This window comes from Muscardinus avellanarius, assembly GCF_963383645.1.
Source record: "Muscardinus avellanarius genome assembly, chromosome: 7".
NCBI lineage: Eukaryota > Metazoa > Chordata > Mammalia > Rodentia > Gliridae > Muscardinus > Muscardinus avellanarius.
Genome location: NC_137793.1, coordinates 41,437,318 through 41,453,818, shown reverse-complemented (window position 1 = coordinate 41,453,818; position 16,501 = coordinate 41,437,318). Strand labels below are relative to the sequence as shown.

General features: G+C 40.4%; 1 protein-coding gene across 1 annotated transcript in view; it reads left to right on the top strand.

The window, feature by feature from the left end:
• SNX24 (sorting nexin 24) overlaps positions 1-16,501 on the top strand; it is a gene marked incomplete at both ends in the record, with an annotated part of 180,998 nt that overhangs the window by 163,198 nt on the left and 1,299 nt on the right. Inside the window, 3 exons of the mRNA XM_080699038.1 lie at positions 9,375-9,469; positions 11,007-11,039; positions 11,547-11,611. Coding sequence (XP_080555164.1) covers positions 9,375-9,469; positions 11,007-11,039; positions 11,547-11,611 — 193 coding nt within the window. The remainder of the gene's footprint in view (positions 1-9,374; positions 9,470-11,006; positions 11,040-11,546; positions 11,612-16,501) is intronic.

Here is a 16,501-nt window from a genome sequence, read left to right as displayed (position 1 = left end):
CCAGATCCTTTTGTTTTTCTTTTCCTTTCTTTTCAGTTTTTGTTTTTGTTTTTGTTTTATGTAAAAGAAGGATTAATAGAATTTATTGCCTTACTTCTGAAAGTTCTTGTATAATTGTAAGAATTAGTTGAGATGTTAAGAAAAATTTAAAATCTAAGAAAAATTGAGAATATATGTTAAATCCATCAATTTCAATGGCTTTCTTAAATTTATCTGTGACATAAATTGGTTTATAAATACCAAAATGTCATAAATTATTGGAAAGATTAAAAAAAAACTCTAACAAAACTCAATAAGAAACTAAACTATGTAGCATGGCACTGTTGTACATGCATTAATGTCAATAAATATCTGGAGAATGAATGAATGAATCAGTGGATACATGCATCATTTTGAATAGTAGTTCAGAACTGAGAGGCATGGGTTCTAAAAGCAACTGTCTCATCACCTTCTGAGAAACTGCACATGTAATTCAGCCTCTTTGGGCCCCAAATTCCTCACTTGTAGAATTTAGATAATGGTAATGTCTCATAGTATTGTGAGAGTTAAATATGGTTAAGAACCTGACATAGAGTAGACATTGAATAAATATTGTCCTTATTATAAGCCACATGAAAATTGCCCTATTTGGTAGGTTAAAATCGTTGAAAGTTAATAGGATTCAACCCAGCATTAATTGTCACATCACATAAAAATGATTCTATAATTAAAAACCTGAGGGTTGGGGAACATTTGCCAAGGGAGCTAACACATGAGCTGAGACTCGAAGAATAACTTGGAGCTGGTGGTTTGAAAAGAGGTAGGAAAGCATTTCCAGGAATAGAGCTGCACCTTCACCTGGTCTGCGCAAGGCTGAACGAGGATAGGATAGACTGTTGCAGGTGGTGTGAGCTGGACAGATGGGGCTTGCTAGCTCTTAGAAACTCTACCATTCTCTAATGAGAGGTATGATCAACTGGCCTAGGACAATATATCATTAGTATAACATTCCAGCTTATGTGTATTTCATAATAAATGTCACATATGTACTACTATAAAATCACACATTAAACATTAGAAAAGACAAATTTTTGTTCTTTTTTGTAATTTAAAATAAGTAGAGGATGTGAGGGCAATCTGGTTGCAACCTCTATCACCCCATTGATGGCCAGAGTTAATTCGGCTGATCTGACTGGCTAGGTGGGTGTCCCCTTCCTCCCTCACCGCTCCATGTGCACCCCCCAAAGCTGCACACTCAGTTGAAGAGAATGACCTTCCCCGAATAGAGGAGGACTGGTCTTTGGTCAAGGGTTATGAGTAACTGCACTCCCCTGCTAGAACCTATAAACAAGCTCTTAAGGTCCATTTGTAGGAGAATGTAGGGTAGTCAAGCTTCCAAGACTCGAGACACATCCATATGAGGCGCTGCACATGGCAGTCTGCCTTTCTTAAAAAAATAAGTAGAAATATAAGTTGTGATATTTTTTTCCTCAGTCACAATTAATGATGGGGCTTAACTTTCCATATGTCCAAGGCCACTTTTGAGACCACTGACCTATAAAAAGTCCACTGACCATGGACAAAGGTTTTCTCATGCTTCTTTACAATGTTTTCTGAGAGTATAGAGCTTCTATGTTCAGTACCTGAATAGTCTCAAAACCCCAATTTAGAAAATTATTGTAATCATTGGCTCAAAGCTGAATGTATCCCTAGGATCAGAGATTTGCTTCCTTCCTTGGAGCACAAGCGGTATCAAGGAAGGACAACCTTGAACTTGTCCTGCAGTGGATCCACAGATAAAGTCCTGTTCATGCTCAGTGGACTTTTCATAGGTCAGTGGCGTCCCGAGTGGGTGTGGACGTGTGAAGAGCTAAGCCCCATCAGCAATTGTGACGTGGAAGCCCCACCCAACCTCTCCAGCTTATTCTCCCATTTTATTGGCCAGCTTCATTATTTTCTCTGGCCACCTTCCAGTTTCTCTGTTATCATGCTTATACCTTCCACAGCCTTGGAACAAGCTATGCTTTGTGTTTGGGATACCCCATTCCCTTTACCCTTGCTGCCTCACTCAACTCAGCTCAGGGGTCACCTCTCCAGGGAAGTTGTTCTTCACCCTGAGAGATAATTAGGGTTCTCTGTTACTAATGATCAAGGAGACTAGCTACTTCCTTTCAAGGTGCTAACTCAGTTTGCAGTTTCACGCTCATTTATTATAATTCTTTGAACGCCATCCATCTTCCCCACCAGATGGTAAGCCCTAGGAGGGCAAGACCATGTTTATTGGCTAAACATTGTGTCCTCAGCACTGTCTTTGTGCTTATTAGAGAATAACATTTTATATGAAAAAATAATCCAGAAACACATAGAGCATAAGTTTTGATACTAAAATAGCCTAAAAAGAAAGTGGATATCTCTTTAGCCACTATAAAAAATGATATTCTTTTTTTTCTTTTTAAATCTTCTTAAGGCAAATTACATTATTTCTTTACACAGATTCTTTGCTCCTTAAATAGGCCCGTTTGAGCACTCAGCATTTAGTGCAGGTCCTCAGATTTCTTGCAACATAGACTGTAAAGCCCTTTGAAACCCTAGCAAATGTCTGCTCAAATTCTCTGAGTAGAGCAGCTTTTACCAAGGCACAGGGTCGACACACCTTGGAAATGGTGTCATGCATACAAAGGATGCATGTGCCATGGGTCCTCTGGAAGCACATCTGGTTTTTGTTTTTCAGATGGTCATTATCCTTCCTGCGTCTGTTTACTGGCTGGCTTTGCTCACCTTGCTGTGGCTCGTTTTGTGAAATGTGTGCAAGTGCTGAGGGGTGTGTGGGTGTGAGCCCGAGAACTGCAGCACCTCCTTGGTAGTGCTGGGGTCCCTGTGGGCAGTGTCATGCAGCCCACTTGCTGCAGTGAGGAGGTATTGATTTTCTTCCCTCCCTGCTCTTAGCAGCACCTCTGAAGTGGGTATGGAGCATCTTTTGTGGTGAAGAAAGGAAAAACTGTCGCAGTGAACTTTGTCGCCCCCAAATCAGACATTTCAAACCAAACTAGATGGAATAGGAAAGGGGTTTAAAGGACTCCTCTAAGCCTTCTGACTTGGTTCAGTGCCCTGGCTTTTGTGACAGGAAAGTTCCCCGCAGTTTATAGCAACCTTGATGGACAACGGGAAAAGCATGTGAGTGTGCATTTAATGTTTTGAACGAATAAAAGGATCAAATCAGTGAAAACAATGCAGCCTTGTACGGTGATTGTGGAAGGTTAGCAAAGTGGTCTTGTCCAAGTTTTCAACAAGATGTTCTGTTCCTGTTATAATTGGCTGCTGGGTAGGTTTGGACCTAACTAGAATGCCAGCGTTCGATTTCACCGTGTCCTCAGTGGAGATGTGTCACCGTTTATGCTCGCCTTAGTGACAATTTTCTAAAATGGAAACTCGTGGGAAATCATTACAGTGTTTATATGTCTCCCTTGTCGGACAGCGTTACCCTGTGATATTTTACCAGTGTTTTCTGCTGCATGATGGCATCTCGCGGAGGTTAAGGCAGAACAAGTCCCTTTGTAATTTTGTGACTACATTTTACGTGCTGAAGAAGAAAAGATAACTGACAATTAAGTATTTAGGATGTCACAGAAAGAACATGTGCAACTAATCAATGGCATCCTTTGGGAACATGATTTTATAAAGCTGATAAGGGAGAAAAATCGGGATTTTGTGATTTGTGTTACATGATGATAATTGCACCTTTTCAATAAAAAAAGATATTTCTCCTGGAGTAAACACTGAGCTTGCAGGTGCTGCTTAGAGCAATGATGTTTTTCTGCCCATTCTGGCTATGATTTCGTTAATGCTTTTGTAGATCATGAGTGTTTTTTTCCCATTTATCTTTTAAAATTATATTTCTAAAAGAGTATCTGTTCTACTCCTTATAATGAAAGTTATTTATTCTTATGAAATTGAGTAGCATTGTATAAAGAACATAAATTTTCTTTTCTTTTGCTTCTCACAAGGTATATTTAATTGTCCAATTTTATTATTGAGTTGGATGTAATAATATCAAAGTGTGTTACACAGTATATCACATATAACTTAATTCCATTTCTTGTGTAATTTAATAATAATTTTTAGTCTATATATATTCCTAAGTGATTAATTGCATGTAAAACTTTTTCTTGCATTTTCTGGTAATCTATAGCCTCTCTCCCATCTGCACATGTGTCAGAGGAACCTAAGGTGTCTGGAGCCTACTCTTCCTGATGGTTTTATTATACAAAGTTCGATTGGAGAGAGACTTCTTCACTTGGTTGGAACATACATTCCTTTTGTTCTAGTAGCTTTGAACATGTTGGATAGCCAGGGGCTACTCTCCTTCACTGAATGGTTAGCTAACTTCAAGATCATTTTCCTCTGGGCCCTCCACTGTCTCATTCCATGCTTGTGACCCACTATTGAATGACCTTGCCAAATTTGAATTTCTTTTCAAGTTTATTCTTCTCTCTCTTTCTTTGGGGGTTTTATCATATTGCACTAAATTGGAATGTAGGGATTATTCAATTCATTTGATGCCTGTGGAACCAACACTTCTTGCCTACCTACACTTGAGAGCCACAGCACTTGCACATATGTAGCCATGCTCTCTCACCCCTGGGTAACTGGTTCTGCGTAGGTTAGTTGCCAGGCCACACATGCCAGCTTCCTCTCCCCGACACACACACAGGAATGGGGTGAGCAACATCAGAACTCGCCACCAGAGTCACTAGGCCGTCAGTTAGATAGCCTGGATGCAGGCCCACAATCTTGACAGGTGAGGTAGACTAATGCACATCAGCTGTACTCTGGTCCAGCAATAAAAGAGTTGAAAATCATATTTTCTATAAGATTCTGTCAAGTTTAGGCACCCTCCCCAATGTTGGCTTTTCATTTTTTCATATCTGTAGATGACACAGAAATCATGAACATGAGCCACTTTCTAAAAGTAGTGAAGTAGCAAATGTTAGTCTATCAGAAAGAATCCTTTTCCATACAGCCTCACTGCCAGACAAATATTTCCAACTGTATTCCAGAGCTGAAAACATTAATGAATTCTCATAGCAAGGCGGCACACTCTCCAGCAGGGTTCTAATTGACAAAGTAGAAAACTAAGACAGGAAGGTCAGCCTGCCCCTTGGGGAGTGGACTTTTAGCACAAGCCCACTTGGGTGTCATGTTCCTGGCCAAATAATTGTGCCCAGCACTGTGATGCCATCTGAGAGCCTACAGCCTCAGCACAATTAGATATGTATGAATATTTTTTTCTGCAAACAGGATGATCAGCTTTTATCACGTTTCAAATGGGTCTATGAATCGTAGAGGACGAAGAAGAGCTGTTCACTAGATGGACAATAATTCAGACTTCCAAAATGGGCAGAATAAGTCGTCAATGATTGATAGGACAAAAATACCCAAAGGGAAAAGAAATAACAGTTTTTGAATGCCAGTTGTGTACCAGAAACTCTTAGACATATTTCACTCCCTTTGAGGTAGAGAAAGAATTTGAACACAAGACTTGCAAAACCCACATACTCCGAATCCCACACTGCCTCTCTAAAGAACAAAGATGACTAGCCATTGGAGACTAACAAAAGACAAAGGTAAGCAATCTAAAACAATGCAGAAATAGGTTGGAGCTTCAGAAATGTGATTTTCTAAAAAATAGCTTCGATGTGAAATAAAGATAGGTGATTTAATTTGGTGGAGGGTCCCAAACGTGTAGGATGAGCCAGTGTACCGCTTTGAAAAGGTGGTTCCGCCGGGCGTGGTGGCGCACGCTTGTAATCCCCACGCTTGGGAGGCAGAGACAGGAGGATCGCGCAGGTTCAAAACCAGCCACGCACGCTGACTTAGGAGACCCTGTTTCCAAATAAAAATGTAAAAATAGGTCTGGGAGTGTAGCCCGGAGGAAGGGCTTCCAGGAACCCCAGTACCACCAAATAAAAAAAAAAGAAAGAAAGAAAAGGGTGGTTCCTCCAGAGCAATAATCTTTCAAGAAATAAAGAATATGTTTGTAGAGCAGTTGTGAGGCCCACACCCCTGCTCAGTCTCTCCTGAGTGAGGTCATGTGTTTATGAACTAAAAGATTTGGTTCTACTGATTTAAATCTTCTTTTGAATCTCTGTGCTTATTAATGACGGTCGTTTCACTTGTACATATTATATTAAATTAGGTGAATTCTCTCTATTACCCTTTATCTCTGTTTGGACTTAAGCATTAATTTCTTTCATACAAGCTTTCTTAACAGAGTTTGGGAAATATTCCCGCCCCCCAAAACTGAATACTTAACTAACAGCACCCCCTCCCAGTACTGCCTTCTTTATAACTGTAAATAATGAGAAATAATTCAGTCATTGTTTTCTGGAAAATATTCATCAACAATTTTCAGGGAAAAAGTAAATACAAGATTTTGGCGTTCCCTGTGTTCCCTTTTGCCAGTATATCTTACCTGGAACAATATGTCCATCTATTTGAAGAACGCCAGGAGGCTGAGCAGTATCAATTCCTGTCCCTGTGTTGCAGTGTAAACAGCTTTTTGCCTGTCTTTTGTCATTAATGATCATGCTGTAGATGTAGCCAGTGCATTGTAAGCCGATCTGTCAAGGCAAATAAACAATTCACCTTGTTAAAATTCCCTAAATCTTGCATTAATAAAACCAAAGTAACCCCCTGAACACTCAAGAGATGTCTTCCTCCATACTGCAGTGATGGATGACATGTCTAAAGATCTTGGAAATTAAGTAGTTCAGGTCATTAAAAGTGTCCCACACTTGTTATTGATTTAATTTATTTTAAAAAGGTGGGGGTGGAGATAAGGATGTTGTACCCTCCCCCACTTTTTTAGATCTGAAAGTTACCACTTGTACAGATAATGAAAACTATTGCCCCGTTGAACATCTTCATATTTGTTAAAACATTAAGCTTTATTATTCAAATAGGTATTGTATTATCCTCTTAAACTGGTATCAGAAACAACCTGATAACCATTAAAACTTGTGTCCTGGCAGGATACAAGTGGAGGTTTGTATGTGTGATAATTTCTAAGTCTTCTAAGTACCAGACACTGAAATAATGACATCTGGGCACCCAAAACATCCTCTTGGATAGATAAAAATGTAGGTGAACACCAAATAAATTGAAGGAAATTAGCTGAAATTATGACTCTGGGCAGGCTTTTTAAAATTTTTTTCTGAGCTTTTTATTTTTCTATTTTTATAATCAGGGAGAGATTAAATATTATATACATGGATAAATGCATAGAAAGTATTTAAGTATTTTGATTCTATATCACTGTCCTCTAAGTATACATAGTGTGTGTGCACATATGTGTATGTGTGCATGTATGTGTACATACGTGTGTGTGCGTGCGTGTTTATCGCTAGGCTTCTCTACTGGCTCCCACTCCACTGGACCCATATCCCAGTGCCTTATATAACAAATGCCCGGTAGGTATTTATTTAATGAATAAAGTAGCATTCCCAGTCACCTTTGTTTTATTCTCTCATGGCACAGTGGGCTCTGCCAGCCCCAGACAGCACTGGCTCTCCAGGGACTGGTAGCAGGAGGGATGGGTGCTAAGGAGCTCAGCGTGGCAGGACTGGCAATTGCTCACTGCTTTTGTATATCCTGAAAGGGGTAACAGGATTCCAAACCCTTGTGAGGAATGGGGCAATTCAATGTGTACATTACAGCTACACCAAGATATTATAGATCTGTGGGCTTACAAGTTGTGGAGAATTTGACCTGACTGTCTTTTGCTGTGTAGCTTGAGTATCACCTCACATAGCTGTCACTAATCAGCTGTGTAGATGGATTCTCTTCCATCAGTTTCTCTCTCTTTCTTTCCTTCTTTCTTTCTTTCTTTCTTTCTCTTCTTCTTCTTCTTCTTCTTCTTCTTCTTCTTCTTCTTCTTCTTCTTCTCCTTCTCCTTCTCCTTCTCCTTCTCCTTCTCCTTCTCCTTCTTCTTCTTCTTCTTCTTCTTCTTCTTCTTCTTCTTTTCTCTCTCTCTCTCTCTCTCTCTCTCTCTCTCTCTCTCTCTCTCTCTCTCTCTTTGGTACTGAGGATTGAGCCCAGGGGCATTCCATCTCCTACGTCCTCAGCCTTGTTCTGAATCAGTCTCACTAGGTTGCTGGGAGTCTTGCAATGTTGTTGAGGCTATCCTAGAACTTGCAACCCTCCTGTCCCAGTCTCCCAAGTACTGGCATATACCATTATTGTTGTTTAAACAAAATGTTCTTATTGGGGGGAAACTTACCCATATATGATAAATTAGAAAAAGAACTCTTAGCCGGGCATGGTGGCGCACACTAATCATCCCAGCATTCGGGAGGCTGAGACAGGAAGATCTCAGTTCGCAGACAACCTCAGCTACTTGGTGAGGCCCTTTGCAACTCAGTGAGACCCTGTTTCAAAATAAAAAATAAAAATTAGGGCTGGGGGTATAGCTCAAAGGTAGAATGCCCCTGGGTTGCATCCTCAGTCTCCCACACACAAAAATAATAATAAAAAGGACTCTTTAGAATGGTTTTATTAATTCCAGAGACTATTATCTCTGCTGCATTTCTCCCATAATCTTTAGGAGAGAAAAACACGAGGAGGTATAAAATAGGCAGTCAGTGTTCATTCTCTGTCAGGATCTTTTAAAAATGCACAGATATGAGATGCACTGTGTAGTTCACCCATCAGACTTCTTGAGACTGCATAATTTGGATCTCTGAGTACTTACAAAGTTATGCCATTATGTCAGATATTTAGCAGAGCTCCTTAAATGAAAGAACTCTATAAATTTTTTCAGTATATACACTGATTTATACTTAGTGGTAAAGTTGTTACTGACCCTTTAAGTGGAACTGCCCACATAGCAATAATTGTCAGTTGATCCTAATGCCGACACAGGTGATTACTAAGGTTCAACTAAATCTTTCAGTTAAACAGAAAACTATGTAGAGCATTTCCTATATAGTAGTGGTCTCTAATGGAAATGTGTGCGTGTATATATTTGTATCTCACACCTCTTTATCACTCTGTAAGGAAATTTAATTTGTAGTATCAGCAGTATTATTGATATGCTCAGGTTTTGAATTATTCACGCCAGATTGGAATCTCTGTGAAGACAGGGACCATATGCACCTGGTTCCCCACTGCCTTGTCCCTCAGTCTCTGTAAACACCAGCTAGATGAATGGAGAAAGTGCGACAGCATGTATGTCCATGTGAGTTCTTGGTGGGCAAAATGGGGACCACTCCTCATACTGATCATGAGGAAGGTTGCTGGGAAGAACTTTGATGGACAGTTGTGACTTTTTGATATAGTTCCTTTGATTGATTGCCTGGCAAAATTCAGTTTTTAAATTCTGTTTTCTGCTCCTATAGGCTGTCATTTTAGAAAATGAAGAACTTCCCAAGCTCTTTCTTGATTTCCTCAATGTGAGACACTTGCCTTCTCTACCAAAAGCAGAAAGTTGTGGGTAAGAACTGTTGTTTACATATTAGGAATATCATTTAAGTTACTCTTTAATAACTGCCCTAACATATATCCCAGAGTGGTGCCCCAAGGGCCAGGCAGACCACACCCAGTGTCTCATTGGGACAGCACTCGCTTGCCCCCTGCTTGTGGTCAGAGGAATTCTTCCCAGGTTGTCATTCCCATCTTGCTGCCAAATGGCCATAGCCCAGTAACTCCTGTTTAGATGTGAAAAACCGACCTTTTAAATTGTGCTGTTGCATAGAGAGAGTTTACATAATGGGAATTATGAAATCTATCCCGTTTATGAACAATATGTTTATTTGTGGTACTTGAGCCACATATCCCCTTGGTGTACATCTTCATGTGATTTGAAAACTGCAAATGACCTTAGAGATGTTCTGTTCCATCTTCCCTCATTTTATAGTTGTGCAAACACAGGCATCGAAATTGCCTTTCCTGAGCTCTTTTGCCTGGTACTGGCAGAACCCAAGCTTTCCAATGTGATCTCTCTTTCCCCACTGTTCTTTCTTCATTACTGCTTATCCCTCAGGAAATTCCAATGGTTGGGCTGCAGACCCCAATCACTGTCTGCCAAGAAACCAGAGATTCAATATTACCACAGTTGAAAAATACTCTTCTGCAGAATTAACTCTGAAACAAGCCACACTTGTCCAGCTATGGGCACATGACTTGGGCCGAGCTAGCCTTAGAAGGCAGTTGCAGCTGGATGTGGTGCTGCGTGCCTGTAATCTCAGTACTCGGGAGGCTGAGACAGGAGGATTGCAAGTCCAAGGCCAGCTTTAGCTAAGTTGCCGAAGAGAGGTCCTCAGAACATTAGTGTTTCAAAATAAAAAGAGAGCTGGGCTGTAGCTCGGAGGTAGAACGCCCCTGGGTTCTATCCCCAGTACCAAAATATTTAAGGGAAAAAAGGAAGTTATCAACATCCTGAAGAGCAAATGCATTTACAGAGAAAGAAGCTGACACAGATCCCAGCATGGAGAGGCTTTTATCCATTTTCTCACTGCCACCAGACTTGCCTGAATAAGCTACACTAACTATGAGATGATTGAGCCATTCACACTCAAAGTCACATTCAACTCCTCACAGACTGCTCACTTAGGAACATGTGCCACTCGCCCCAGCCAAAATTATATCCACTTACCAAATAATCTGTCCTCAGTGTGTTCAGTTCCAACCTGTGTGTGTATATTTGCTGGAAGTTAGATTTATATATGTTGTTGTATCTTGAATAGTGTCATTAGCAGCGACAGTGAATGGAATCCGCTCTCTAGTGTACAAGCTCAAAAATAGTAATGAAACCTTGGGCTTTATAGGTGATCATCAGGACAATAGAAATCCAAGATTCTTCCATTCTTAAACTTCTCAGATTGATTTATCAGCCATGCTGAGGCTCAGTACAAATCACAACATTTTTTAAATGTGTTCTAATTTAGTGCTCTAAGAATACTGCCTTTGTTGATGTAAGCATTAACCCAGCGTATTCTTTTTCTTTTCCTTTTCTTTTACAAACACTTTAGATCTTTTGATGAGACAGAATCTGAAGAATCAAGGTAAGAACTAATACTGGTTAATCAGGAGTTACACAGACCAAGAGGACTGTGGTTGTGTTAAATGTCTAATTACTTGCGGTATAAGGCTTTAAAGATACATTTTTCTTGAAGACCTTTGTCGTAAATTGGTTTTAAGATTATATTTGATAGGGAGTTGGAGGAGTGGCCAGCTATAATAAGGAGTGAAAAATTCAGAGCTCTGCATTGTTCCATATATGTAATCAGAGTACAGTTTTATCTGTGATCATATTACCAGATTTTTAAGAAAGCACTTTTCAGTAATGATTTATTGTACAGACTGTGTATCTGCTTCCAATTCCACAAGGAAATGTTTAGAAGATGAGTGCAGTGCCATCCATTCTGTGTTTCTATTATTTACCCCACCATAAGATACATAAACCTTGAGCCAGCCCCACAAAGCAGTTTGATCCCCTCAAAGCTAGTTTGTAGTGTTTTCTGTTTACCGTTGTCCCCTGATGCTGACATGCCTCTTCTCGACCTTTCCAGCAAACTGTCCCACCAGCCGGTGCTGCTGTTCCTCAGGGATCCATACGTCTTGCCTGCAGCCAGCGGTAATCAAACCTGTCATCTGCTAACAGCTCTTTACTGATCTGACCCTGCACCACATAAACCACGTTTTTAATACAGGTCTAACAGAGTGACATTGGTCCAGGGCTTAATAATCTGCCAATAAACCAGTGCTCTTGGTGTAAGAGACATTTAGAATTTTAATTGGGGCCAGCCTTTCGAGAAGAAATGTAATTTTTCTTTCTCTCTTACCAGGCTGTTTTGAATTAGAGTAAGAAGAGAGCGAGGGGGAAGGATACTCATCATCTTTAATTTTTTCAATAGTGTTATTTGAGCCTCTGCTTGTTTTTACCCAATTGCAAGCATTTGAATTCAAGGCTCTATTCCTTTTTTAAAAGTGCTTCTTCCCCAAAGCTGTGCATAGACATGGCAGGTGTATCTCCAATTCCATTTAGATTGTAGCATCTTTGATAGTCAAATATATGTTCTATATTTTTAAAGTTGTATATTTTAGACACAGTTAATTGATTTAACTGTAACTGTAATCAATATTTTAGCCTAAGTGCTTTTTCTGTGCTATGAAATTCAAATTCCCCAGAGTCCCTTAAAAATTAGTGTTCTCTTGTGTAGTTCTCTCTACTGTCTCTTACACATTATCTCATTTAACTTTTTTTTAACAACCTTTATGAAATAAACAAGGCAGGTATTATCATACCTTTGTTTCTGAGAGTTACTAAATAGCATACCAACTAGAGAGTGATAGATAAATGATCCACTGAAAGCATTCCTTGTTTCTGACAATAAAACCTTATCATTAGCGAGAGAAAAAGGGCTGTTGTCTTCAGCAAGGGTGCTCTGATCGCCCACTTAGCTGTCAGCTGAGAGAAAGGTGGCAAGGACACTGCCCTGTTCTGTCTAGCGACCCTGCCTCTGTGTGTGTGTGTGTGTGTGTGTGTGTGTGTGTGTGTGTGTGTGTAGCTCTCTGATTTTCTGATTTTTTTTGTACTGAGAATTGAACCCAGGCGTGTTCTACCTCTGAGCTATACCCCTAGCCCTTTCAAGTTAAAATAGGTGCTTTTCTTACAGAATCTTTTCAGTAAAGAATAATTTCATCTCTTAAGTACTTGCTTTCCATGATTAACAAATATGCATGTTTTAGTCATTGATGATATGTTTAAATGTTATACTTAACCTATGTTAAATAAAATAGGCAGTGTTTTGTAAAGTATTCTTACTATCTTAAAAAAATAACTCAGCCAGGCGTAGTGGCGCACGCTTGTAACCCCTGTGCTTGGGAGGTTGAGACAGGAGGATCACACAGGTTCAAAGCCAGTCTCAGCTATTTAGTGAGACCCTGTTTCCAAATAAAATATAAAATAGGTCTAGGAGTATAGCCCAGAGGTAGAAAGCCTCTGGGTTTCACCTTCAGTACCACCAAAATAAAAAAAAATTAAAAAAAAAACAAGAAAAACTCCATACGTACTTTTTCTAGGTATTATGTTTAGATATTTCATGCACATAACTCAAACCCCTTCAGAAATGTAGAGAGTGGACAAGAATAGCCAAGTTACTTAATGGAAAAGGGAAGATACTTTATGACCCTTCAATCTGATTCATCTTATTAAGCAGCACCTACCATTTGCTGCACACCTGCCTTCACCATCAAGAACAAGAGGAGCCTTTGTGGAAGAAACGGCAAGGGAGACATGTGAACCTAGAAAGATCAATAAGTGGGCATTGTTGGTCATGTGGATGAAGACTTCAAAAAAATGGAATTCCTCTTTGAGAGTAAATGGATATACCCGAATTTTTAATAGATGGAACTTGGCATAGGAAGGCCAGTCCATCTATATATATATATATATATATATTTTTTTTTTTTAGTTTTGACTCAGTTTCATAAATTAAATTCCTGTTATCTTAGAAGTATTATACAAAAGGTCTATTCTTGTACATCCTTAACACTTAAAGAGAAACTTGACTTGCATTACAGTCTTGTATAATGAGACCTCTTAGCAAGATATTATTCCAGGTATATTGAATATGAAACTATATTTGCAGATACTCATCCCCCAAATACACACACATACAATGTCAGAGGTATGCCTGTCTTTAAGGTTCTTACACCTAAAACGTTCTCTCATAAAATACTAATAATCAACTATTATTTTCTTCTCTCTGGGCATTAGAAGTCAAGAGAGTGCCCTCTTAACAGATTGAAAACCATGTACTTTTTGTTCTTCATTTTTATGTTTTCCGAAAATTCAGAACAACTCTTTCTGTAGTCCCCCCATGAGCTCAGTGTGGCTACACCCTATGGCATCTCTTCATTCTTCATCCTGCTCTGCTTCTCATTAGTTTTAGGTGTTCACCGCGTCCCCCTCGTTCACATGATGTCTCCCTGGATTTCCACTCTCCTTCCAGTCTCTGGCGTCTCACCTGAAGGCTCTTCTCACTACACTATATTTTAAATAAACTCCTCCTTGCTCAATGGTCTTCACTACCCAGTATGCAGCTGAGGCACAATACCGTATTTCCATCGAAAATAGACTCCCATTGAGGTTTGCCAGGTGCCTGTGGTCTGCCTCATTCACCAGGACCTCCTCATAAGCTCTGTCCCCACCGTCCTGGAATTCTTTCTGGGCCTCATATGTGCAAGTTTTCCCCACTAGGTTCCTTCTGCCTTTCCTCCCTTCATTTTCAGGTTTGTACATGGTTGATCTCTTATCTCCTGGGCCTTAGGCTGAGTATCACAGTTCCTAAGCCTTTGCCAGTGTTCTCTCCAAAGGAGCTTCTTCTTCACCCAGTCAATTTTTGTTGTTGTTGTTGTTGTTGTTGTTGTTGTTCACAATATTTTTTTTTCCTCTTGAGACTTGTGATTGAACTCAGGGACATTACACCCCTGGACCCATTTACTTTTTATTTTAAAACAGGGTCTTGCCAAATTGCTGAGGCTGGCCTTGTACCTGTTATCCTTCTGTCTCGGCCTCCCAAGTACTATGATTACAGACATGAACCACCATGTCTGTCTATAATAAATTGTCACTAAATAAATGAAAACCAATAAAAATCACAGCAACCCTTACCCCAAATCATATTCCTTCTCATTACCTCTCAATGGGAAACAAGGGCAAGGAGAGTTTTATAAGTAATGGAAGTTTTTTGAGTAATCCATGCAGAAATGGACATTGTATTAAAATGGTGAATGAAACAAACCTCACATAACCAAGAATGGTACACAATAAGTACAGATATTAATACATCCTGTGTCCTCAAAACTGAAATAAAAGTTAATAACGGGCCCTGCCCATGCCTGGAACTCACAGCTAGTTGGAGAGGCCAGAAAATCAGCAGACATTTCATCCAGGCTACAGTGAGGCCAACATCAAAGTTTGAAATGAAATAAATGAGAAAGAAAGGGAGAGAGGTAAAAGCCCATTTACATTATCATTGGTCTCTGGTTGGTAGGCCTTGTTCTAAAATCCCTTCATCCTTTTCACTTTTTATCTGAATATCTATTTGCTTCCTCCAGATTAGTGGTCCCAAACAACGCCCACCACCATCACGTGCACCCTGGAGTCCCCGGCTTCTGGTACACACTCTGCTCTGGATGGACAGGCAGCGCTTCCATTCCCACCACTTGGATGCCTGCCTCGTGGGCCTCCCACTGGCCCCTGGGTCACAGCCTTTCCTCCAGGGTCCTTCCGCTGGCTCTCTCCCCTTCCCATCCCGCCCTGTCTAGCTCGTGCGCTGCTTTGTTTTTCCTCTTTGCCTTCAAAACACTACCAACATATCAGCAGCTCTGCGGAATGATTCATAGTTATTTTATTTGCTGATCTTAGTTGAATCTATTTAAGCTAAATGTGTGTAAGATATAATTTCACTAACCTTCAAATAGAGTTTCAGATTTTGAATGGCAAAGGATAAAAGAATATGTGCCATTTGCATGGAATGTATCCCATTTGGGCATTTTGTTGAAAATCAGTAGCTCTGTTTATTGTTATTAGTATCATTACTATGCTAAATATAATACTTAATATTTTAGAGATTATTTATTGATTCATTTATAAAACTGGGGATTGAACCCAGGGGCATTCTACCTTCAATCTACACCCCCAGCCCTATGTTTTATTCTTTATTTTATTTTTGGTGGTACTGGGGTTCCTGGAAGCCCTTCTACCTCTGGGCTACACTCCCAGACCTATTTTTACATTTTCATTTGGAAACAGGGTCTCCTGAGCCAGCGCGCGCGGCTGGCTTGGAACCTGCGCGATCCTCCTGTCTCTGCCTCCCAAGCGCGGGGATTACAAGCGTGCGCCACCACGCCCAGCTTATTCTTTATTTTGAAACAGGGTCTCACTGAGTTGTAGAGGGCCTCACTTAAGTAGCTGAGGCTTGCCAGGAACCTGCGATCCCCCTTTCTCAGCCAAGTACTGGGATTACAGACAGGCGCCACCACGCCCAGCTCTAGAGATATTTTTAAACATATTTTCTTTATTCATTTGCTTGCCTCCCCAATTGCACTTGAGCCCCAGGCATAGACAGGGCCTGCTATTGCCGTCTACTCCAGTAGCAAGAGGAGGACATGGCTCGTGACACGTTGTGCAGTAATAACCACACTTACCGTGCTCCAGGCTCGGCTCTGTGCACTCACCAGTTTTCCAACAACCTATGAGGCAGGCGCTGTTATGGAATTTAGTCAGCTATTAAAAAGGACCCTGAGAGGCTAGCCAACTCACCTGTGGTCACATGGCTGCTCAGTGTCCATCCAGGACACAGAGGCTTCTCAATCATTTGTTGAGTGAACTTGTTACTCCATCCAACTACTTGCTTAACTTCCCCTTGGTGTCTCAAGGGTTCTCACATTCAGCAAGTCCCAAACTGAATTAATCACCTCTTTTACCCTCGCCCTGGGTCTTCTCCCTCCACCTTCC